General features: G+C 35.5%; 1 protein-coding gene across 1 annotated transcript; it reads right to left on the bottom strand.

The window, feature by feature from the left end:
• Positions 1-1865: 1865 nt before the first annotated feature.
• MYF6 (myogenic factor 6) lies at positions 1866-6450 on the bottom strand. The gene is made up of 3 exons (XM_072401207.1): positions 5918-6450; positions 3970-4060; positions 1866-2949 (listed from the first exon to the last, which is right to left on the bottom strand). The coding sequence occupies exons 1-3, from the start codon at positions 6425-6427 to the stop codon at positions 2816-2818; spliced, it is 735 nt and encodes a 244-aa protein (XP_072257308.1). The 5' UTR covers positions 6428-6450; the 3' UTR covers positions 1866-2815.
• Between the last annotated feature and the right edge of the window lie 18249 nt (positions 6451-24699).

Here is a 24699-nt window from a genome sequence, read left to right as displayed (position 1 = left end):
ATCAGATTTTATTATGAGTATTAAGCAATATTTATATAGCGCCAACATATTACACAGAGCTGTACATTAAATAGGTTTTATCCTGTGCTTCTATATATCCTGCTACAACAAAAGATTTGTTGTAATCAACCCATTGTCAGCATAACCTGGCATTCTAATCATTGAAATTTTTTAAATATGGAACTTCATAGACTTGTGTCTTTTTCCAGCCTGAATAACAATGTAATTTATGTAACTATGTAACAAAATTTGATTAATAAATAAAAATATGTAATATAATATGATATCAATAACAGTATTAAAGACATATCACTATGGTAGGGACATTAGATTGTGAGCTCCTTTGTAAGACAGCTAGTGACCTGACTATGGACTTTGTACAGCACTGCTTAATATGATGGCGCTATATAAATACTGTGTAATAATATTAATAAGATTAATAATGGCATTAATGTGCTGTATTATATTTCTAGTATACTGGTCAGACATGCAGATCAGGGAAGTCAGCATTAGAGCATTAGGTCAAAGTTCCTGCTCTACATACTTGTTCTTGGTCAGTGGCTGGTAATATTCCTGACAACACTCAATCAGCATAACTGCCAGGAAAATGGTATTTTTAGATGGAGAGTTTGGCAACATCAGGCTCTATAATGCCTGTGTACAGAATTTATTTACTTATATTTACCCCCCTCCCCCCTTTTTTTTAGCATGATTTTTATTTGATGCACACGTGTTACAAATACACTTTTAAGGCCAAACATTGACATAAAGCCCCCAAAGCATTATACTTTTGTGACATCAGAGGCCCTGTAAAACACAGTGGTGGCAGTTGCAGTATTTTATATCACATATTATTTGTATTGGTGTTTATTAAACCTCATTTTAATACATTAAGCATAGTTTTATGAACTAAAATAGTTTTAAAAATATTTAATAACATAAGCATAGTATAATTGTGAACAAAATGTTTGTGTAAGTGATAGATTGTGAAGTATGAATGTCGAGTATAAAAAGTGCAAACATTCCCTATAAAATATATTTACTTAACTTCATGACTATGACAAGTGGACCACGTATAAGGATGATCCAGCAGTTTTACAACCCTTGCCAGAAATACCAGAACCTACCTGTTAAATATAAAGCAATTGCAAACTTGTTATAACCCTTACAATGCCATAGTGCAGGCATAGTGCATTGGCAAAGAATGGGTTACCATGACCAGAAACATTGGGCTGCTTTTACTTGATTTATTCTTAGCTTGGGTAAGCAATGGTTGGACTGGTAAAAAAAAACCTTGTATTGAGAAATGTGGTGGCTTCCTTTGTTGAAATACTAGTCACTTGACTCTCTTTGGTTGCAAGTCTGTTAGAGCCACTCACCTGGAACAAGCATTAAGTAAATTTAGATTGAAGACAGACATATTCCATGGTGGCTGAATTAGAAAACGCTAATGCCATGCATGACAGCCAAGCTGGTAACATTTTTTATTAGCAATCATGGCACCAATATTTTCCTGGGGCAGAAAGCAGTGAATAGATATATAAGCTCTGCTCTGAATCAGCCCCAAGTATTTTCCAATCAGTGTTTTACTATAGCATAAGAAGATTCAAAGTTAAAAATTCCCTTTAAAACAAAATCTGATTACTTATGGTACCCGAGGGTGAAAAGAATTCAATAGAAGTCTGAACTGCAATATCTTTACAATGATATTGTTCTATTAAAATTATTATGGAACCCGCACTACAGCAGATGGATAGGGGTCTGTTCACATTCACGGCTGTTTTAGAATGCAGAATGCCAATAATTGGTGTTTTACTGCAGAAGCTGGACAATGGAGAGAACCTATCCAAGGCTAAAATTAATACACAAATCACACACAATTATAAAGCAATACTTTTAGTTTTACTAATGGTTACATTTAATTTGAAAAACAAATACAATTATTTAAACAGAAATATGTTATGTGACAAAATGAGAAAAATATGTGTTGACTCTAAACAGAAAGACTTAGCTCACGGCTGAATCCTTCAGTAACTTAATCTTCCCGTGTTTGCATATTTGGAAGCTCACTCATGTTGTAAATGAGCAGCGTTTGCTCCTGACCACAAAATGTGCTAATCATCTGATACACTTACAGGAATATTTCAGAAAATCGCCATGTTTAGCTGCAATACTTCTAAACAGACCAAACAACATTTGTCCTCATTGATCAGCAAACTGTAAACACAATCTGTAGATTTGTAGATCTTTAGATGCAATTTCTATTATTCTATGGAATATATATATATATATATATACTTTTCTATATTTACATACACATCTATTTGTATATTTAACATGAAGTGTATTTGCTTTTCTGATCCACTAGGCAATACAAGCAGGGGAATTTTGTGATATGTAAATAAGAATATAAAACTGTGCCTTTGCACTATGCAAAGTTAGGAATGAATTTGTGCTGAATGTGAAGGAAATATTTCTTTTTCTCCAGAATAGTTTAAAACCTAGATCTTTGCTTTCAAAATGGAGATAGTATATTATTTTTTACCTTTTATATTTATTTAGGGGAACATTGTGAGATATATTTATTGAGGCAGCACAGAAAGCACTGATCATCTGTTCAGTGCAGTAACCAATCATTTTGTCTGTTTCCAGTTACAGCAATGAAAAATGTTTTCTGATTGGGTGCCAAGGGTTCCTGCATTTTGCACAATGCATATTGCCTTAATAAGTAAGGAAGTCCACCTTTATTATTTTTTTAAAAGCGTCCGACTAAGGACACAATTGATTCTTCAAGCTGGCTGACGTGCAGATTCTTTCATATGGGGTTACTGTTGTCGACCAGTTCTTGAATAGTGCATGGAAGCTTCGGTTCTTCGGTTGATATACTGTCCACTATAGAAGAGAGACACTGGAGACTGCTGGAAGCTGAGGACTCATGAACAGATCCTTCTGAAAAACAAATATCAATGACTGATGCTACAACTGAGATTCCTTACAGCTAATTGAGCTTGTGACAAATAAATGTATAAATCTATAGCATGCTAGTGCTTTGCAACAGAAAAAGCTAAAGATTTCAAATTCAACCTTAGCAGATTCTGGAACCACTTTACCCCACCCGGTGAGCTACTTCAGCCCCTGAAGGCCTATGATAAAATAATAAAAATTAGTATTACTATTTTTTTTAAATATTAAGTATAAAAACATACCTTTTCCAGATGTCGTTAGGCTTGTAGCATGGCACACAAGATCCTCTATATCTATCCTTCTCTATGGTGTTCTCTGATGGCAGGTGGTCCACAGTGATAATTTGTTGCCACTTTGATGCTCCCTGAAGGTGGGGGGTCCATAATTCCCTGCTCTCTTGGAAGGTGCAGAGTCTTCTGGGTTGAATGATCCATGGCTCCATTAAATCCAGAAGAGAAAGTACATCTGGTGGCAACTGACTATTCTATTCATCCTTTCTCAACCAGGGTTCTGTGGAACCCAAAGATTGCCGGGGGTTTATTAAGCAATAAATATTTCCACGTATAACTAAACAATGATGCCAGTGTACTATCTGTATGGAGGCATTTTTCCCAATGACCACCAACTGATCACCATTGTATTGGGGCTCTTCTTTAACTAGCCATCATTGTAAAGGGTCCTTTGTCCTACTAACCACCATTGTATTGGGTCCATTTTCATAACGATTACCAATGTAAAGGGTTCATGAATTTCATTTGGCCTTTTTTATAATTTATGTTATTTTTCTATTATAATTATTATTTGTATAGTTGAAAGAATTTCTAGGTCTAAAAAACATGCAATAAGCTGCATTTGCATTTTATTTCCTACCGTTAATATTAAATACAATTATAGAAAATAAACATGGGTTGCCTTAGACTTTCAAGGGTTCCTCAGTGTTAAAAAGAATGAGAAAGGATGCTATACATCAACACAGAATAACACCATAAAGAATATTGGATTTACCTTCTTTAAGGTTGACGCCTGAGATTGCGGAATGATTTGGAATTTTATGCCAGTCACTGTGGCAGCTACTTAAGAAATCTTCTCTCTGGATCTAATACAATTATACAAAAAAAAAGAAAAAACAAGCATTATGATAAATATACTGGCACTTCAGTTTTTAATGTCACAATAAAATTTGTCAGTTATAATGTTATAATAGTCAGTTATAATGCTACCTAAACATAAAATAATCTTTGATCTAGAAAAATACAGGTTTCTCAATTTTGTGAGTTACAAAGCATCATAGAGCCATGGAGTTCTTTTCTTGACTGTTTATTATATTTTATAGTTTCAGTTTATTGTTTTTTTTTCAGATGACAGATTTTTTTCTGAACACAGATTTGTACAGAAATCAAAGATTATGTATTGATTATGTACTCAAATCTTGGCTCTCATTTGTAAATGTTACTAGCTCTGATAAAATTCTACCTGAATGATTTTCATGCTTGAAAAGTAATATAAAAAAAGAGAATAATCTGAAATATTCCTTTACAGGTATGCAATGTAATTCCTTATAAATTTCAAGCACAACCCTGTTAAAATCAGTTTTAGGTTTTTATTAATTTTACATATGATAGTTTGTTTTTAATCATATATGTATCACATAAACCTAATTATTTGTCCTGTTTCTTATAGCTTGCCCACAGCATTGCATTACTACATTTGACTGATCTCTTTATGTTTCTAAATAAAAGTGTTATATATATATATATATATATATATGTAACACTTAATATATATTGGGCCTTAACCGTGAAAAGGAGATTTTTTACTGCAGAATATATTCTGTTTACTGATCTCAAGGAGACTGTTATGGTCTGGCTGTGGGACACTCCATGCACTGTTCTTTGGCTATTTGTGCTACAATTGACAGGCTTGACATAAGTTTTCAAGACAGCTGCAGCAACACTTAAATTCTTGGCTGAAAAACGGCTGAGCATTAACATGCTCTTCTCTTTCATGGTACAATATTACATTTTATTTGTAAGCATTTCAGTTTTTAGAATGGGGCTGTATTTTTTCCTTTTTAGTTGTTTTTTTATTAACTGAAATTGGTGTGACAGGATTGTTCTAGATTTATTGGAGATTCTGTGGTTGCTTTTATTTTTCTTTTTAATTTATTATTTTATGTTTTTTTAGTTTTTGTTCTAGAATATTCTGTAAATGGTGTTTTTACTGGACTACATTTGACCTGCTTACTTTTTTAATGTACCAACCAAGAAGTTTAAGAATTTCAGTTAAAATCTAATATGTAGTTCAATAAAATTTATTAGACTATTTTGCAGCTGATTCATTCAAATATTTTGTAATCAGGGTTACATTCCTTTCATAAATATTAGAAAATAAATATTAAGGGTTAAAAAATGCTCAGGTATGGTTGCAGTTATGCAGCTAAATGTGAAGCAGTTCAGTGAATACAGTTCGTTACAGAGTTCATTTTAATTTAAGAACATGGTATTTTTAATATTATAATGTATTTATAAAATGCCAACATATTATGCAGCGCTGTACATAGTTCATAGTCATATCATTATCTGTGTCTCAGAAGGGTTTAAAATCTAAATTATCTAAAGTAGTCATGTGCCAATAACACAGTCCAAGGCATTTTTTTAGGGCAAGCCCTTTAACCTAACTGCATGTTTTTAGGATGTGGGAGGAAAATGGATTGCTCATAGGAAACTCACACAATCACGGAGAACATGCAGATAGTGTTATGGCCATGATTCAAACCTATTGTTGCCTATGATGTAGACTATGCCTCCATGGTTTCCATGTTTATTCTATTCATCATAATAAGGTGGCTTCTATGTTTAAATTATTTCTGAATTTCAGTTTTATAGTTTAAATGTCATTAAAACTACTTCATAGCTATGAGCAATGTGGACAGTAAACACACGGGATTGCTTACACTGACATCCTTGGGGTTATATGGAAAAGGCTCATCGTCTTTTTGAGGCTTGTCCTGTTGATCCAAATTGTGGAGGAGATCCTGAAGTCTTTCTATATAATTTATTGCACTGCGTAGGATTTCAACTTTGGGGAGTCGCTGGTTTGGATTGGAAACTGTCCTTCTTTTCAGAGCCTCAAATGCTTCATTGATTTTCTTTAATCTTCTTCTTTCCCTTAAAGTAGCTGCCTTCCTTCTGTCTGTTGGAGCTGATTTCCGCTTGCATGTCTTACAAGCCCAAATCAGACATTGCCCAGGACAGTGGGGTTGTAGGCCAGGTGGGGCTAATACATGTTCCTCTCCACTGCTGTCACTTCCAGCGTCTCCAGGTATCTGATCCTGACAGGGGGACAACGTGCCATCACTACCTGTATACAATGGAGAGCCATCTGTCAGTTCCAGTTGTTGTAGAGTTCCATTATCTCCTTCAAAATAAAAGAAATAGGAATTGGTTTCAAAAAGGTCCATCATTATGCTTTGCCCTTGATTACTGAGGCTGGCTGGTTAAAAAAGTGTGCTTAAAACAGCACAGCCCTAAGGAATTTAATTAGTACAGTGACATAAGTCTCAGTCTTTATTTAGCTACTGAAACTCTATCCAACTTTTATCTGTCGCAGTGCATCACCCTCCAAAACTGATTCCAAGAGTCTCCTGTGTGTAGCCCTTTCAGCTGTAACAGCTATGGATTTAAAATTCCCGTTCAAGGTTACCCAGGAAGCAGATGGAAATGGCTACATTCAGGGATTATATTAACTTGCTAAAAAGAATCAGTCTGCGGGGGCTTTTATCTAGCTAATTGAGACAAAAAGATGATGAAATGTGTTTTATCTTATATATCTTTACTAATTCCCATGAATGATTGGTGAACCTAGACAACTAAATGAGTACCACTGGGAGAACATGGTAGAGGTTGAGACTAGTGTTGGTGTTCAAATTTGGGTTGTCCTTATATTCGACATTTATTCGGATAGACCCGAATTCGGATAGACCCGACCCGAAAAACATGGGATTCGACTTTGCAAACACGTGTGTAAAAAGTTGTGAAAAAAAATAGAGGCTTTAATGTTTAAGTAATTTTATGATAGTGTGTGATTTGTGTAACTAGCTTTTATTTTTTTACAGGTTATCCCACAATGACAGGATGATTCCCTTCTGTCAGTGTGGGATCCCAGGGCACTAGAGGTTAAATGAGGACAAGTCTCCCCATTCATCACCTCTAGTGCTCTGTGATTGGCTGAGGAAAGGTAAACCAACAGGATTTTCCTTTTCCCAGCCAATCACAGAGCACTAGAGGGGAATGAGCACTAGAACACTAGAGGTGAATGGGGAGACTTGTCCCCATTTAGCTTCTAGTGCCCAGGGATCCCATGGGACTCCTGTGTTCTTGGATAGAGAATCTCTATCCAAGAACACATACTATAATCAGGGGAGCGGAGCTGTCGAATTTTCCCCCCAATGACTTTAATGGTGTTTGAATTTGACGTTCGATCACCTGAACAATATCACCCTATTCGATCGAATAGCTGTCGATTTGAATAGTGAGATATTCGACCAACACTGGCTGAGACCTGGAAGTCCTAATTCTTGCCTACATGAAAGAAAAGGATTATTTGACATATTATTTTATAGATTTAGATTGGATATTCATTGTATACCACTTTAAGTGTTTTGTTAGAGTTTAGTGTGCGTCTGAAAGATAGTTCTTTGTGGTAAATTCTACTACTGATAATCCTCAGTGTCACTTTTGTAAAATACTGCAAGTGGCACTCAAGATACATCTAGCAGCCATCAAATTCTCAAAAAACATCAATATCTGAGCATACCAGAAAGAAAAATTATATCTTCTTAACCAGGGAAGTGCTGTCAGGGTGTTAGGTAGAGTCAGAAGTTCAAATGAAGAAGCCTTAAAACAGAAATTAAACACATTTTAAAATTATATAAAATGATAAATGATTCAGAAGCTCATTAAAGGTGATAATTATATTAATTATCTGAATCCTGAGACATGATCATGCAACACCTGAATTCTTGTCAACCTTAAATGCAGCGAAAATCTATTTTATTTTATTTTTTAGAAAATGTTTCAATTTGTATATTTTTGTTTGTAGTGATACTGCTTTCATCATCAAGTTCATACAATGGGGATTTTTATTGCTGCCCCATAGGGAGAACTCCCAACATCCTGTGTGCAGTGGGACAAAAACTGAGAGAAAGTTTTTAAGCAATTAAAATACATCATTTTAGAAGGGCAGGAATTGGTTTGTAGATGTTTGGGCCCTATTGTGGGGAATCTTCCTATCACTAGTGTAGTCACAGGGTTAGTAAAAAAAAGGGAAAATGTCCTCTATTGGAAACAGCTCAAAGGTTCAAGCACCCTACCCAATACTAAAAAATTGAGATTTGTATTCTTTGTTAAGCCAAATATTTTTTGTAGTTTTGGCTGAAAGTTTTAAAGAACCAAAATTCCTGTTTTTACTGGTATCTGGGCCTTTATTAGAGAGATCTCCCAAAACTTCCTGTCCTGCTGTCATAAGTGTAAGGGAAAATTTCCAAAAGCAACACAGACAGGATAAAGAAGCTAAAGGAATTTCTATTGCTGTCTATGGCCATGTTGCATTTGTTCACAATACCTGCCTGGTAATACTGACGTCAGTGGAAAAGGAAGTAAGGGGTGATCTTTATTGGAGCCCCATAGATCAGCAAAAAGTTTTTTGTATTAGTCGGTAAATTGTAATTTCTGGAAATGTTTTTTTGTACATCTATGTGACCTGCATCTATGTACATCTATGTGATCTGGCCTCAAATATTTACTTTGTGTATTTCTCTGCAGCTTTGGTAATTACTGTTTTTTTGGGAATGAAATCACTACTTCTGAATTTGTAAAAAACATGGTGCTTATAGTTTGTTGTTTTATAGTCACAATAGCACGCAGCATAATCTGGAAAGTGATTTCAGTCTAAATGACCGCACATCCTGTAGCTAAAGTTGCCAGTTGGCAAGTCATACAGTTCCTTGAAGATTACCTCACAACATAAAATTTACACTCTGACCATGGCCTAGTATCCATTTTCAGAAGCATTAGAAAAATCCTTTTTTTCCTTTTTTTTTTTTTTACAGCTAAGATTTTTAAAATGTGTGTTGAAAATGCCATGTGTAATCTGTAGAAAATATGCCTTACAGTATTTTAAATGAAAATAATACCTATTCTACTGTAGCCATTTAGATTTTAGACTTGACTTAAATTTCTTCTAAGTTTGATTTCATATGGAAATATGCATCGTTCTAACATCTATGACTACGTTGGCCTATATACTGTATATACCTATTTCTGTATACCACTGTGCTAATTTGTTTCTAATATTAAATATTAAAAATATTCACTTTTTTTTACAGGAAAGCAAATTTATTTGGATAAAGTAATGAACAACTACTGAACAACTATATGCAGAGTTCCTGAAATAAAAGGTTTATTTGAATTAAATTCATTTTCTGTGGCCGGTGAAGTTCACCAACATAAGTAATCCTATTGAATTAGGAATTGGAGCTGCTGTTATAAACCAATATTACAGGAAAGATACAGGAAACAAAACATTATTAACTAGTACTGAAAAAGCCTTGTAGTTAAATATTTCAAAAACAAAAGATTACAATAATATTTCTGAATATAATTTCCATATATTGATGTCAAGGCTCTCCCAACACCCTGACATATTTAGTGTCCAATCTTCCTTGTGTTAGGATGATTGACAAACAATATGGTGAAGCACAACAGTAGGCAAAGAGACATTTGTGAAATCTGGCATCGCCAACATTCACTAGCATACATCAGAGCTGACAATATCTAAACCTGAACAGTTAGACCTGTAGAAAACTGCTCCTAGTGATCTATGGACTCATGAACTTTTGTTGCAAACAAGTTTATTTCCAGCAACACTAGATCAACTTATCACTACAAATAGTGCTGGTTATTCTTTAAAAAGTGTATAGAGAGTAAAAAGTGTAAAGAGAATATGGGCAGGAGGCTCCCTACTGCATCCTCCCTGTTAGAAAAAAACAGAGTTCATTCCTGTTGTTCATTTAATGATTCAGCACTGCAGAACACTGAATAATGTTGGGGGACAGCTGCACTGATGCCACATTTTCACCAGAAGCAATCACACACAATTGCCTCGGGCTAAACAAAACTAGCATCTCTACACGGTTTAATTGTCAAACATAAACATAAAATAATATAATAATACTTTTTCTACAGGAACTCAACATCCTGTCCATTTCCTCATCAGTGGCTCATTTGCCAAAACAAAAACATAAATATCAAATATGTGGATGATAGGCATAATCAAGTTCACTTGAAAATGATCTTTTTATCTCCAAATATGAGTTCCAATTCTCATCATTAGATAATAAAAAAAATTACATTTAATTTAAAATACAGTGACATCAATTTACAATAATAAAACAATCTAGTGCACAGTGTACAATATTGTTTCTGCAGTCTGTTATAAATGATAACCCATGAGTCAATGAGCCTCATTTAATAAAACTCTTACCTCTCTTAAGATTATCATGGCAGGACCTGGGTGATCCAGCAAACCTAGAATGGATCTGGCCTGGGATTGAAAATATTTGCCAAATAATGGCAAATCATTTTTAAGAAATCCATTCCAGGTTTGCTTGATGACTCAGTTTCTCCTTTAGTCTATCTACTCCGGTCTTGGAGAACTTTAATAATTAATGCCCAATGGATTTTGCGGACAGTAACTCCTTTTTCAGGACAGTGCATCCACATTTGCATAAACAGTTGCTACAGTACAGCAAGTATCATCATCAAGAACAGGTAAAATATTCTGCCCCTGAAAATGGATAGCTGATAAGCTTTTCTGGACAAGCCAGTGAAGATAAGAGGGCAACCAAAATGTGGTGGGGAGCACAGCAGTCCAAATAGTTTATTCTGGTTTTCCGTTTATTTCCACTCATCACCCTGACTTGGACTGAAAGGTTCCAGCAAGTATATTCTAGATGCACTTAAATGTACCATCAGATTACCAAGGGAATGCAAAAAAGGCAAATGCTGTTTTCTACATTCCTTAATTCATGCCTAATGATTAATAGATTTGAGATACTACTGATATATTTGTTGAACTATTGAACCGAAACTGATACTGTTTCCTACAGTTTGTAAAGGGGAAATCAAATATAGTGTTTACTAACATCAGATTTGTTAATAGAGTAATATTGCAAAAATATATGCTTTCTGCTAATGCAGAAATATCAAGTTCAATTTGTTTGAGATATCTTCATGAATAGTGGTCATGGTACAACTGTAAGTCAATATGTGCTTTATAAATTGTACAAGACAGCCTCATGTCGTGCTTAGCCAGTGTGAGAGAGATGCATCTTTCCTACAAAAACAGACATCTTCTATCCTTTATGATGAATTGTGTATTCATTGCAGTTCTCTGGTTTCCACATTGCTGGTGTTTATGACGTATAGGTTTAAGTGCTGTAACCCAAGTGTCAAGAACTGTATTGACAAATGGTCACCACTGCACAAACACATTTACTATTTTGGTTGTTTTTTAAAGACTCTTCAAGCCATCAAAACAAAACAGCCCATTGTGTTATATCATGTAAACTGCATTTATGGGCTCAGTGGACAGCAGTCATATACATTTGCACTAACATACAGGATCCTACAGTTACGAATATCTTAATTCTACAACTAGTTTTATGTTTTTTTTTTCATGTTTAATAATTTTATTGGAATTAACCTACGATAAACCCAATTAAAGTTAATTTGAAAATAAGAACAGCGAAGTAGCTAATTGTATTAGAGACCCTTGAGTGAAAATTGTTCCTTTGGTGTTGAGATGCGAGACAAGTGGTACATTGGCTTCTAGCATGGATAACACTGTTAATTTTGGTGTAATTTTTGTTACAAGAAATCCTTTATACATTGGTTTTTAATACTAATCTTTGCCTAAACAATCAACCATACCCCTCCCAACACCAGTCCACACCTCTTAAAACTCAACAAACTAAAAATAATGCTTCCAACGCAGTTTTAAATGAAAAAGTCCACCTCCATGTACCCCTTCCCCCTGGTAGTGAATTCTAGTGACTTGTGATTTTTTTTTTTGAACAAAACCTTACCTTGGATAGGAAAATATTTTGCCCAATACAAAGAAGATGCAATAAACTTCCATATGTTGTATAAACATAAATATTAAATGACAGATTTTGGATGAACTAGTCTCCCAACAGGGTGGAAAGTTATTGATGTTAGAAGAATATTAATGATAAATGTTATCAGAATGTACATTTACCCAGGTTGGGGGTTTTGGAAGTTAATGTGACATCTGTGTAAATTCAGCACTACCGGTATGTCATAACACACAAACAAATTTGATTTTCAGAAATATCACACATATCTTAAATAGCATCCATTTTAAACACTTGTCCAATTTAAGAATAGTTTATAAAGTTTTTTTGCCTTCCTCCTCATCATCTATGCATATATGGTTTTATCTGGAATATTCTGGTTTCTAGTATATTTCCCTAATGGTTGAACTGGATGGACTATGTTTGCAAAGTTTGTATCTTCATTTAATCAGACAATAGATTGTTAGCATTTGGCTATTCTCAGTTTCATGAAACCTGTAAGACATGACAGGTGTGCTTTGACTTGTTTGCTACCTCTATTAACTTGTCCAGACATGTGGAAGACAGGGGCCCATATGTTTGTGTCATTTATTCAAACTGTAGCTTACAAATGGGTTTACAACATGATTATACTGTGTGTGCACCCTGTCAATCCAATAATAGGAAACTAGGAAATGGCTTAGGATCTACTGGCCAGTTTTATTAGGTATACTAATAAAACCCTCAGCAATTAATTCTGCAGTGAAGCAACTGATGGACCAATTAGTTTCCTGAGGTTTTAGCTACATAGTAAAATGTAAAAGTGATCAGTAAATCCATGTGTGTACAGATCCTTTATTCTAAAATATATTCTGTTTTAATAAAATAAAAATTCTAATATAATTCTTGGGGGTAAAATTTCATGTATTTTTTTTTAAAAAAAAACACCTAATCTTAGTGATCTGCTATAATGAGTAAACTTAAAGTTTGAAATAGATATACTGAAGCAGCTTTCTATCAAATTATTTTTTGTGTTCAACTTTAAATGCCAGACAGTATACTAGGTAAGCATTCATTACCCAATGTAAGACACGAACCTTATAGTATTGTGATCATATATGTACATTGGATCATTATATGTCTACTTTTTTGGATGCCAAATCATAGAAGCGTGATTACCTAAATGGATTGTATGTCATTTGTATGGATTTGAAATATCTGGGTCCATGATCACAAAATGTATACTGAAAAAAAATGTTCCCCTGAAAATGTTGCGTATAAATTTGTCCTGTAGTAAGGTTTTTTCGTTGATTTGCAAACCTCACACTATTTGACTTCATTATATGTTATATCTCGCACACTAATAGGTGTTGTTTCATTATACCATAACATTTTCCTGTGTGCAGTTTACCAGATTACCTGGTTTTCCGAGGGATTCTTTCATCATCACATTTCAATTGATTCCTTGCATTATTATTCAAAAAAACAGTTTTTCATTAGTAATATTTGTTAAAGCTTAACCTGCCTAATTTTTTCCCCCAATTCCTACTCCCTCCTTACTTTGATATATGTTATTGTATAGAGGATGGCTTCTTCAGCTTTAATTAGCCATTCTGCTTCAGGGAAAGATGTGACAATGCACCACAGTGCAATTGCTTTTTTTTACTCACAGTAGTATGCTCATTATTATTTGCAAGAACTATCTATTTTAATCAAAGGTTTTGTAATATTCAATGAATGGACACAACAAAACAAACTTCCTTTGGACATTGTTTGGAAGATGAGGAATACAATAATTTGTGTTCTAACTGGGGAAGCACATGAAGGAAGTGAATTTGGATTAGCATGTCTTTGGCAGATGTAACTAAATTTGGTAGCATGCCTAATGCCTAATCCTAGCTGTCCTTCAGCAGCAAAGGTCTGTCATCTCTCCTTCTCTGCCGATGTCTACGTTATCATCACTTGCCCTTTTATATATTGACGATAAGTACAATTGTAAAACTACACTAAATTATGGTAAAAGCTAATATCTTTTAAATATGTACATGAACAGCAGGCTTCTACATTCGTGTTGTATCCCTATAGTTATCTAGTTATTTTGTAATTAAATGTTGAGTTGTGTTTGATATTGAACCTGTAATCGACTTGAAAGCTTGCATGTTTGCCCAGTCTTTGAAGCCAGAGAAATATGAATTGGTTGACACTCAACCAACTATATATATATATATATATATATATATATATATATATAAATACTGTGTACATATACTACATTTAAATACAGCTTGGATAAACAGTTGAAATAAGTTTGCCATAAATACCACATGGCTAAATAGCAGCTTAGGTGCACTAAAACTTTGGCCCTAATTTTTTAATGCTCTTTAAGACTGAAGGATATACACTATCTTGGGACAATCTTTGTGATCTAGCAAACTTGAAATTGATTTGGTCCATAACTGAAAACGTTTGCCAACTAATACCAAATTATTTATATAAAACCTATTTTAGGTTTGCTGGATCACCCAGGTTCTTCTATAGTCTATCTTTGCCAATCATGAGAGATTTAATAAATCAGTCCCTTTGTTTTCAATAATACAAATGGTGAGTTTTACTGAACTGAAACATATAATTACTTGTGTTTGTTATTTGTGTATTTGACTTTACAAGCTTACTTTTTTTTAAATAGGGCATCAATATGATTTTAGAGTTCTTCTACTGAGGCTAACATTTTTCCATTCTTACAGGCTTGTGCCCCCATGCTTTGGGGTGCTTAACATTCATAAAGTGTTCAAATAACTGTAGCAAGAGGAATTTTGGGGGCTGCTGGCCTTCAATCAATGTGATCAATGTACATCCTTGTTGTGAGTGTTATTCTGCATATTTTACAGATGACTTAATTGAAAAGGTGTTTTTTTATTACCAAAAATACCACTGTATTATTTCTATATGCACATGAATATATATAAATATATATATATATATATATATATATATATATATATTAGTTAATGGGGCTAAAAGTTTTTTACTACTATACAACTAGAAAAACAAGTTTCCCTTATCCTGTCTTTAGTAAAATGAGAAACTTTCCTTTTAAATGTAAATCTTTTCTAGCGAGCAGTTTAATGCAGACATGCATGACGTCTTGAAGGATTTAGTTAAGAACGGCATTAGGTTATTTTTTTTCTACAGACAATTGCTTTATTAATTTAGTGTATTGGAGTTTTCTCCAGCACTGGTATGAATTATCTTGGAATTGACACCAACTGTCCACACTGACACTTGTTCATTATATTCTTCTCAATGGAACAAATTCTCTGTCTTTCAGCTGTTCTAGCAATTTACTGTAGTAAGAAGTCTCCTTGTAGGGCTCTTTGTTGAACACGCTTCTAGGGTTTAGAAACCATGGCATACGGGTGCCTGAACTATTTCACAGATCCATTGTACAGTTTGCCACTTGTTCTACTGCACACTTACACAAAGGGAAACTATGTTTTAGCCCCTCTTAAAAGCCAGAGAACTCTAATCAATTGGTTCTGTAGATTAAGCAATAAAGTCATGCTGATGGCAGACCATGCCAGGCGTACTTCTGAAACTTGCACACGCAACCTTCCCAATCTCTATAATAAAATTACTTAGAACTTTATGTAATGTGTTATTGGAATAAAACTTTGTAATGTTGTATTTTTTATAAATAAACCATTAGTAACTTGTAGCACTTACTGAGAATATATGTATACTGGGGTAAAATGGTAGACAAAACAAATTAAAATCCTCAGGACTGGAGTTCATCCATAAATATTAGTAGAGCAGAAATGCATACTGTATCCAGAAACAGTCAATATGTATTTTAGTGTTAATACATCCTTCTTTTGTAATAATAAAATAATACTGAGCACATACTAAAATTAGTTCACCCAATGTAGTAATCAGGTCTGCCTCTTTGTATAAGGGGTCACAATCTCCCTGATACGTTTTTACATAATGAAAAATGTAATAGGGGGAGTGAGTTTCTCTAATGGGTGGAGGCTGGTAGGCTTTCTGGGAACTTTGTTACATTGCAAGTCCTGTGAAATGCGGAAAGCAATGGGAAAATGCAGCCCAACCCATTGACTAATAACTAAAATCTGAGCTAATCAAATCTACCTGTGTACTAGAAACAAATGTGCCCATTTGATCAAAAAACAAAAGACATGCAAAACAGGAGAGAATGCCACAAGGGGTTCAGGGCAGAAAACACTAGGCACCAGAAATCATACATAAAAAGTAAATGAATCATTCCAATAGTGGGCTATATGTGTGGCTACAGACTGGATGGGTATGGATATCCTGTTACAGGTGGAAGAGGTGAAGGGAGTTGGCAGTAAGTCACATAACCTATTAAAAATGACAACATTGCAAAAGTCCCTGCTTATCTTTTTTCCCTTCCATAAGAAAATTTAACTTTATAGGAAAAGTTTAAAATTTCTCATCATCTGGAAAATGTGATTTAGACAGAGACATTGACTGAACTCACAATGCATAAAAAGGCTAACTTTTAGTCATCACAACAAGCTTTGTAATAGAGTTGTTGCCTTAGGTGGGGTACTAAGATGTTGTAGAACATTATTCCAGAGGGTGGACTGCAGGCCTATGAAAATATACAGTTTAAGAGGAGCATAACAACCAACATAAATTTAACATTTACATTTTGAAATTGATAACATATACCTACAGCAACATTTTAATGGAACAAAAGTCCTTAGTTGCTCTTGATTCTCTGGTAATAACATTTGTTGCCTTTCTATTTCGATGTTTGTATTGTGCATTCTGTTTTTCCTTTCATCTGAGCTCCCAAGTCTTCACCATCAGATCTGTACACCTTTAGACCCCAGTCCCCAAAAGCATTAGCACCTATCCCCACCACCACTCCATCATAAGCCTACTATCCCTAACCCCCTACCTTCCCATCATCAGTTTCCACCACTCCACCATCAGCTTTTATTCCCCTTACCTCTCCACTATTACCTCCCATGTCCCCACCAGAGGTCCCATTTTCTACCACCACTTGAACATTGTCTCCAATGTCCCCATTAGGTGACCAACCCAAGCACCACACCATTGTGATCTACCATTCCTCTTTGCTTCCATCTCCTCCACTTTCAAAATTCATTGCCCCACCTTTCAACTTTAATATCCCTGCCCTGAACAGGCCACCATCAGCTCTTATTCCTACTAACACCACACTATCAGCTCCCATTCCCTCATGCCTCCAGAATTCAGTCCCATTCCTTCATCCTCCACTATCAGCCCCCTGGTCCTCACCCTCATTCCACTCCATCATCAGCACCTATTCCAAGCAGCCCTTTATCATCTAAAGTCTTCACCACCACTTTACCATTACTATCTATCCCAACCCCAGTCCTCCACAATTGCCTTCCATCTTCACCATCCCTCTGCTCCACCACAATCCTTCAAGCTGCTCTTCAAACATTAGTTGCCTAAGACTAAAGACATTGCACACACTGTATAACAAAAGCACTATAGTGAACTTGTTTTTCCATTTTGTCTTTTTTGAATGGAGTAAAAAAAATAATTGGAAAATGTCTGTAATTATAATAGTTTTAAGGATCATCTAAGATCTCCTTTTTACTTTGGTATGGTTATCAATTGCAGCTGTAATATGTTCAAACAAGTTATTCTGCAAATCCTTCCTACTTGCCACATTTTGTGCCAGCATAGCTTATGCAGCTGGATCATTTACCGTCTCAGCATTTTCCTATGAAGCTTTTGCATACAATAGAATCTACTCATAGGCTCATCATCCAATTGTGACAGCTGTTGCCTGTTGCAAATGATACTCATTGCCAAAGCTGGACTGAAGTGCTGGTATGACTTCTAAAACAATCCAAGAATGTAGAAGAATATGGCATAATGTGGTGCTGCAAATTAATATCTGCCTGTAATAATATTGTTTTTCTTATGTTCTGTTATCTTTAATGCCTCCTCATATGTGATTCAATCATGTATACCTGCATGCCATTAACATGGCATCAAATAAAGCAAAGCAAGTGTGAAAAGAAATATTTTATGATATTTTCTACAAAGATATTCCTGAATAGCCGGGACACGTTTGCGCCTAGAAAGTCTAATAAATAGTTAGACCAAATAGAATTTTCAATCTAGAGATTTTGTTTATTAGTAATTATACATGTATCTAATTGTACAATCAGTCATTCTGCTTTATTCTGATTAGAAGAGGACCAACCCCAAGCAGCTTGATGTGACAACAGCTGCAAATAATAATAATAATAAGTCTAAAGTACACGAAACCAGCCAGCCTTCGGTGTTGCACCTGCAGGAGGAAAATCTGCCCCAGAATGGGTGGAAGGATACTGAGAATGGTAGACAAAACTGGGCTGGCCATTTTACTTTGCTGTTGTTTCTTGTGGCAGGGTTCCTGACTCTGCAACTGCTTCTTATTGTAGAACCATTGCTATTTTTTCTGGTGGTTTTGGTGGCAGGACTGCATTTAACTGCTGCTTTTAGTCAGTGAAACTAAACTTAAAAAGTAAGGATTTTAAATGATTTGTTGTAAACAGTAAACTACCATGCTGCCCACTGTCCTCCTTTATGAAGGCTGTGACATAATAAAGCAAACAAATCTCTCCAGCTGGGACAGGGAAAGCAATAAAACCAGACAGAGGTTTTAGGTCTCCCCTATTCAGTTTAAAAAAAAAAAGCGGTAACCCTGAGCCACATTAGGGGTAGAATTGAGGGCTTATCTGGTCCTCACGAGCCCGCAGCATTCTCCAGCAAGGCCGGCCCGGCATCTGTGTACCCTGGCCTCGCATCCCGGTGTGTGAATGTTGGAGATGTGAGGCTAGGGGATGCAGATGCCGGGCGGGCATGCAACGCGTGTGCGGGTGGCGTGCGTGCCTTAGGGGTGAGACCGGCAGGAAATGTAAAATAAAAAGAATTTTAAGTGTCAAATGTACAGCTTTAACATTTAAAAATACTAAATTATTCAAACTGCCAAGGAGCTTACATAAGATTGCACACTTTTTCAGTTCTAACTTATTATTGTGATATTAAACCACATCTCAGTTTACAAATGCCTATAACAAACAGCTAGATTTATGAACCCATTCTTGGAGGCACAATAACCCTACTACATTACATAAACTTGGTAAACCTTAAAACCTGCAAGAGCAATTCACATTCTTGTATGAAGAAGAGAATACACAAGCCTGGACTGATTTTTATGGTATATTGATATCCACGTTGCAGTGTGCAGAAGGTGACATAGATATATTTTTTCATGAGGACAGTTAAAGCAGATGGTGTTTTACGAACCTTCTTCAGTGTTTACCAAAGGAATGAAAACAACCACATGATAGAGATCAGGTGAATCAAGGTATTCTGTTTTATTGTCACTGGTTACTATTAAGGGGTCAGTAGTATATGTATAGAAAGTAGGTGAATAATATAAGATGGCATCACAGCCCTAGAGATACACTTTAGATGAAAAGCCTCTATAAAAACAGTAGGAAACATTCTTTAGCGAGAAGTATACTGAAGAACCAAGTGGTCTGCAACTGTTCAGTTTTTAAATGGCGTGTTACCTCACATGGTGTGTAACCTGAGTTTAATGGTGCACAACAGTGTCCCCGTATGTAATAGGGAGGCATAGGGCCACCCAGATACACAACAGGTCAGTTTCACATTCCAAAGCAGTTGATCAATGTTGGTAGAGAGCAAGGAATTCATTTATCATGAATCTGAGACATTTGGAGAACAAAAGGGACATGTGCCTTCATACTATCACATGACAACAATCACTTAAAAAGCCTAGTATGGGGTTAACTTTTTTTTTTATTATTATTTTCTTTTTTTAATTTATCAAACATCCGATGTTCCATAAATTGGCAGTTCAAAAAATGCTCGATCCACTCAAAATTACTTGCTTTTAAGTATACGGTAAAGAAGAAGAGTAAAAATCTCTTATTTTTTTCATTGCTGTGCCCACAGAAACTACCCTAGGGACAAATGCTGCAACGTTATACCCCAACTGTGGAACAGATAACCTTCAATTCCTGCCTTGGTGACAACTTAAGTAATAGGGGATAGTCTCTGCAATAGGGTTACATACAGCAGTTAGGTTTTCACCCACTCAAGTTAAAACTATAAAAATCTATTTTAAATGTGAAAAAATTCAAAGCAATTACACCAATAAATGAAGTTGGCGTGCAATTGATGTGATGTGTGGTAATTAAAGATATGAGCTGGTGTTATTTAAGTGTGTTTTCTTTACTTTCCTTTGTGTATTAGATTTATCTATTTTATACAGACCGAAGTATCTAAATACAAGAATGAGCAAGGTGTAAAACTGTATTCTCTATACTGTTTATTGAATTTACCGTTTCATAGTTTGTTTTAATTCTTTTATTTCATAGATTTTATTATATTAGTAGTAGATAATATACAATTATTTGAAACTGTTGACAGAAGAACTCTTGAACATCCTGTGATATATTCTACATAAAGCATTCAATAAATTATTTTACATGGATCTAAATGGTGCAATATTGTCCAGGTACCAATGGATTCTGTTATTTTAGAGTCTGTTGTTAACATGCTGTCATTAATGATCCTTTTTTCATCACTGGGATACTGACTTACTCAGTAGCTGCATGCATTGAGCATTGACACCATCATTCATTCAACATATAGACACACAGTGCAGATCTCTAGTAAATATCACTAGTACACACTAGTACACTAGTAAACATAACCTAGTACACAATTTGGGGAACTGTTGTTAATGGTTCTACATATACTTAACTTTGCTGCAATTTTCCACTTATGTGCTGGGGCTGTTCTGTTCAAAAAAGATGGGAGGGGGAGAATGTGCCCTCCTGCCTTGGTTTGTATAATGGTCTTTCCTGACCGGTCGGTCATTCATCGGTCCATCAGGACATTGCTGGTCGACTGCTATACTGCTGTATTCTCCAACATTGACCAACAAGGAGCTTATACAGGAATTGTAACTCAGGGCTCTGACATGTAAACAGGGCAAAGAGGGAGCATAGGGGAGGTTAGCATTTTCCTGTAATGGGCAAATGATAAGTTTATTTTAATCTACTCATTGACAGACACATTGAGAATAGGTAATTGGCTGTAATGCAAGCAGCAAACCTTTCTGCCACATTCCCATTTAGTATTCACATAAAGTGTGAATTTCCTTGAAATGAAAATTAAATCTAAACGCGAATGAGGCAGGGTTACTAACATTTTTTTTTAATTAAATTTCCAGACAAGCATTTAATCTGTGCAGTCTGGAATTGTCAAAATGAATCACTATGCAGGACAAAAACATGTTTAACCTTCATTTATTAGCTCACTTTTATGTTTGTAAATTCCCTAAAATGAATAGGTAATTACCTGGTGATAATTGACATTATGATTTTCACAAAGCACATCAAAGCATACATTCTGAAGAGCAAACCATTAAAAATTTGTGAAGCATAAAATTCTTAACAGTAGCAAAATTATGTGTGTAAAAGGGACATTTATTTTGTTAGGCTTATTTAAGAAAAAAAGACCAGTAGATATAATACGCATTATCACTTACATTTTAAACAGATTCCATGTTTTAGGTGTCAGATGAAAGTACATTGATATCATGTGTGACCAGGTATAGAAAATGTTCTGCTTCTAATCTATAATTCACTGCAGGTTCCCAAAGATAAGAGGTGTCAAACACATGGACATTTATAACCAAATGTTTGTCACACTTCATGGTAAGGAGAGTAGTTGTACAAGAGCAACAAGCAAGTACAGACTTGTCTTGTTAAGGCTAATGTGCCATTAAATTCTATTCATCATCAGTTACATTATTCACGTTAATAAAATTCTACTTATCATCAGTTACATTATTCACGTTAATAAAATTCTAATTATCATCAGTTACATTCCCTGTTCCCTGTTAGATGGAAAGAGAATCGCCATTGGGTGGTTTCTACTGAATCCCCAAATGGGTTTACAGGTAGCAATGAAGAACTTGATAAGTTGTCTAAGCCAAAACAAAACAAACGAAAATGTTTTGTCTAGATTTACACTTTACATTGAAACTCAGCCCAAACTGTTTTTTATTATGGATGAACTGGGAATGGGTTAAAACGTCTATCAGGTTTATTTTGTCGGCCATGTGTCCTTGACGGAAAGATATGCTTAGAAGATCACTGATATATATATATATATTTATATATTTTTTTTTTATATATGTATATTGTGGTAGTGTGTCCATAACATGTCAGGGGAAGTGTAAAAATGGCTCCAGGGAAATGAAAGTAAAGAAGTGTTAATAGGTTTTTAGGAATAAACCAGGGACTTTAGGGCCCTGGAGCCGGCCAAGGAAAGTGAAGGGTGGGTTCCTTGGCCCAACCCTAATTCTGGGGATTTAGTAACCTGCACTCAGGTGTTCCAGGCTGAGAGCCAGTGTGTCCTGGGCTAGGAGAGAGCCAGTGGTTTCGGGGCTGAAGGATAGCCAGAGTGTTCCAGGCTGAGAGAGAGCCAGTGTGTTCCAGGCTGAGAGAGAGCCAGAGGGTTCCAGGCTGAGAGAGAGCCAGAGGGTTCCAGGCTGAGAGAGAGCCAGAGGGTTCCAGGGAGGAGCAGGTAGGGGCCTGAAAATCAGTTTGTGGGTGGAAGCTGGAAGGAGGTTGCTGTTTCATTTTTATGGTCTATGGAAACCCCAGGCTGGGGTTTGGACCCCTTTGAGAGACTGGAATTGGACGTATCTTTGGCATGGGGACATTCAAATGGCCTTTGGACATTCACACCTAGGCTGAAGTAAGCCACTGTGTTATATTGTCATCCTGAGTTGCTGAAACGAAGCAGTTTTGTTTAGCTTTTATATACCCAATAAAAGCTTGTGTTTTAATGAAAAGCATGCTGGCTGCAATCTGAGTTGATCCCCAAACTTCACAATATATATATATATATATATATATATATATATATATATATATATATATATTACGTAATGGCATGTGCAGTGACAAAGTGACAGGGTTTTAAGTGTAAAAAGAAATTGCCAGTTTTTCTAACAGGTTGAATAATGCCATAGCCTGCTGGCCTGTTTATGATGACTAACTTTTTAAAAGAGAAAAGTTAGCTTTGGTGACTCAGCCCAGTGCCTGAATTACTTCAGTGGCCTCAGAGGGCTCTGAGATTATATTTTCTAGGATAGTGTAAGTGTGGTCTTTTTCATTTGTGCTCATTTGTTACAGTTTGTAGAAAAATGGCTGACATATTAGTCATATCTGGCAAAAAGTCAACTTGTCTACAGTCATTATTATTGAAGATTGAAGATAAGTAAAAAATGTTTTTCTCAGTTAGTGCTACTTTGTGCTTGATTTATAAATTATGATTTATATATATCTATGATTTATAAATAACATTATGTTATATTCTTTATTATATAGGCAGCTTCCACATCTTTTGCAGTGGACTAGATGTTGGGAAGCCCTTGTCCCTCAGAACTGGCAGACCAAGGTTCTTTCAAGAAAGTAGGAACCCCCACCCCTAATAATAAAAGGTGTGTGGTCTGGTATGGTAGAGGAGGGGGAAGCACATGTTTGCTGTCCTCCTTTTCCTGGCCACCGAAGCTGCATTTGCACTAATGGGTCTGATTGGAAATTAAGGGGAACCCCATTTTGATTTTCTCAATTAACAAAACAAAAACAGGCAAAGACATTAATGATTTGTTTATATGTATTGTTGAGACCTATGATCTTTTTTTTTCCTATCTGTATATGTCCCCAATGACAAAACTCGGCTCATAATCCCTTTTTGTACAGTTGTTTGCATATTAGCCCTAACAAAAATGGACAGAAATAAAAAAAAGGTTAATCTGCCAAAAAAAATCAGTAGGGTTCAGTCCATAATCACTTGTATAGAAAAGGAGAGGGAAGAAACAAGGACACAAAAGCTATATGGTGGGGAAAAGGTTGAAATATCTGTCAACTAGAGCCCCTCAGAGGGGCTCGCAATCCAATGTGCCTACCATAGTCATATGTTATTAGCACAGTGTAAGGACAATTTTAGAGGAAGCCAATTGGCCTACCTACATGTTTTTGGGATGTGGGAAAAAACCTACATAAACATGGCGGGGGGGATATAAATATAAATGTAGATAAAATCCTGGGAACCTAGTGCTACAAAGCCAAGAGTGGTAGCCATTGGGACACCATGGCCATTGTTGATCTCTCTTCATATGTTGTTGGTTGCTGACAATGATGTTGCTGTTGGATGGTGAAAATATTAACATCAGGATAGAAAGCAATCAGAAATATACCCAAGATTAAACAGCTGTCTCTGTTTTAGATTTCTGTGATTAAATAAATGGATCAAATGCTTTACCTGTGGTTTGTGGTTTTCATATGACCTATATATTTCATTGTTAACCTAAGGCACTGCTGAAGACTGTGGGTCTGATTTAATAAAGGCTGGAGAGGATACACTTTCATCAGTGAAGCTGGGTGATCCAGCAAACTTGCAATGGATCTGGTCCAGGATTGAAAACATGTGCAAACAAATACTTAATAACTCTTAACCCCCCT

The sequence above is a fragment of the Pyxicephalus adspersus genome, chromosome 2 (assembly GCF_032062135.1).
Source record: "Pyxicephalus adspersus chromosome 2, UCB_Pads_2.0, whole genome shotgun sequence".
NCBI classification, from domain to species: domain Eukaryota; kingdom Metazoa; phylum Chordata; class Amphibia; order Anura; family Pyxicephalidae; genus Pyxicephalus; species Pyxicephalus adspersus.
This window is presented reverse-complemented; position numbering and strand designations above follow the sequence as displayed.